Source organism: Geospiza fortis, unplaced genomic scaffold (assembly GCF_000277835.1).
Source record: "Geospiza fortis unplaced genomic scaffold, GeoFor_1.0 scaffold2674, whole genome shotgun sequence".
NCBI lineage: Eukaryota > Metazoa > Chordata > Aves > Passeriformes > Thraupidae > Geospiza > Geospiza fortis.
Window position 1 is genome coordinate 23,390 of NW_005054763.1, and position 1,506 is coordinate 24,895.

The 1,506-nt window shown below is 66.3% G+C and overlaps 1 protein-coding gene across 1 annotated transcript in view; it reads left to right on the forward strand.

Moving 5' to 3' along the window:
• LOC102034318 (neuropathy target esterase-like) overlaps positions 1-1,506 on the forward strand; it is a 15,248-nt gene that overhangs the window by 7,129 nt on the left and 6,613 nt on the right. Inside the window, 5 exon segments of the mRNA XM_031065408.1 lie at positions 380-493; positions 783-858; positions 944-1,084; positions 1,375-1,438; positions 1,477-1,496. Of these exon segments, the coding sequence (XP_030921268.1) occupies positions 380-493; positions 783-858; positions 944-1,084; positions 1,375-1,438; positions 1,477-1,496 (415 nt within the window).

The following is a 1,506-nucleotide window of genomic DNA, read 5'->3' on the forward strand; positions in this document are numbered from 1 at the left end:
GGTGGTGCTGGGCGTGCCCCACCCCGTGGCCGCCCGCATGTCGCCCTTCGTGCGCCAGATGGACTTCGCCATCGACTGGATGGCCGTGGAGGCCGGCCGGGCGCTCTACCGGTGAGTGACCACACCCAGGTGTCCACCTGGGCTTGGGGAGGGCCACCGGGGGTGCCACAGGCGCTGCTGTCCCAGGCAGGGGGACAAGTCGGACTGCACCTACATCGTGCTCAACGGGCGGCTGCGCTCGGTCATCCAGAAGGGCAGCGGCAAGAAGGAGCTGGTGGGCGAGTACGGCCGCGGTGACCTGGTGGGCGTGGTGAGTGTCACCCCGGGGACACCCTGGGGGTCACACGTCCTCGGGTGGCTCCATGGCCTCGTCCTGCAGGTGGAGGCGCTGACGCGGCAGCCCCGGGCCACCACGGTGCACGCGGTGAGGGACACGGAGCTGGCCAAGCTGCCCGAGGGGACCCTCAACAACATCAAGCGCCGATACCCGCAGGTACCCCCGGGGGCCCCTTGGGGGTGTCCCCGTGTCCCCACGGCCTGGCTGGTGGCTGTGACTCCAACTAAAACCAGCTTCAGTTAAGGACTTAATGAAGCTGTTGGAGGAGGAGAGTGGAGGAAGGGGTGGTAGCACCTGAGGTCTTGAAGGATGGGTGGTGGTGGCACCTGAGGTCTCCAAGGACAGGCAGTGGTGGTGGTGGCGCCCAAAGACTGCTGTAGAACACTAGTCTGGGGTGTTGAGTCTCTGCCATGTCTGATGGCTATCCTTGTCCTTGTCCCCACAGGTGGTCACCCGCCTCATCCACCTCCTGAGCCAGAAGATCTTGGGGAACCTCCAGCAGCTCCGCGGGCCCTTTGCAGGTAGGACCTGGGGACAACGGGGCGGCCTCTGCGGGGCTGGTGGCCGTCACCAGAGCAGTGTGTCCACTCCTCTGTGTCCACTCAGGGCCCGGCCTGGGCATGGCCTCCAGCTCGGAGCCCATCAACCCCACCAGCAACCTGTCGACGGTGGCGGTGCTGCCCGTGTGTGACGAGGTGCCCATGGCGGCCTTCACGCTGGAGCTGCAGCACGCGCTCAACGCCATCGGTGAGTGACCACGGGACACTGACCATGGCACTGACCGTCGGGTTGTGGCACCCTGGTGCCCTGGGGTGGTGATGGTTGCAGCCCCACAGGGTGGTCTTGGCCGTGGCGGGCACCATGGGAGCGATGATGGCATGGTGGCAGCCATGGCATGGTGACCAAAACTTGATGGCGTGATGGTGACCATAGCATGGTGGTGACTACAGCCCCATGGCATGGTGACCACAGCACGATAGTGACCATGGCACGGTGGTGACCATGGCCTGGAGATGACCACATCCCCACCTCCGCAGGCCCCACGCTGCTCCTCACCAGCGACATCATCCGTGCCCGCCTGGGCTCCTCGGCTCTGGAGAGGTAACGGTGGTGGGCGGCGGTGTGGCCGCGTCCCCCAGGCCACCGCTGACCACTCTGTGCCCCCGGGC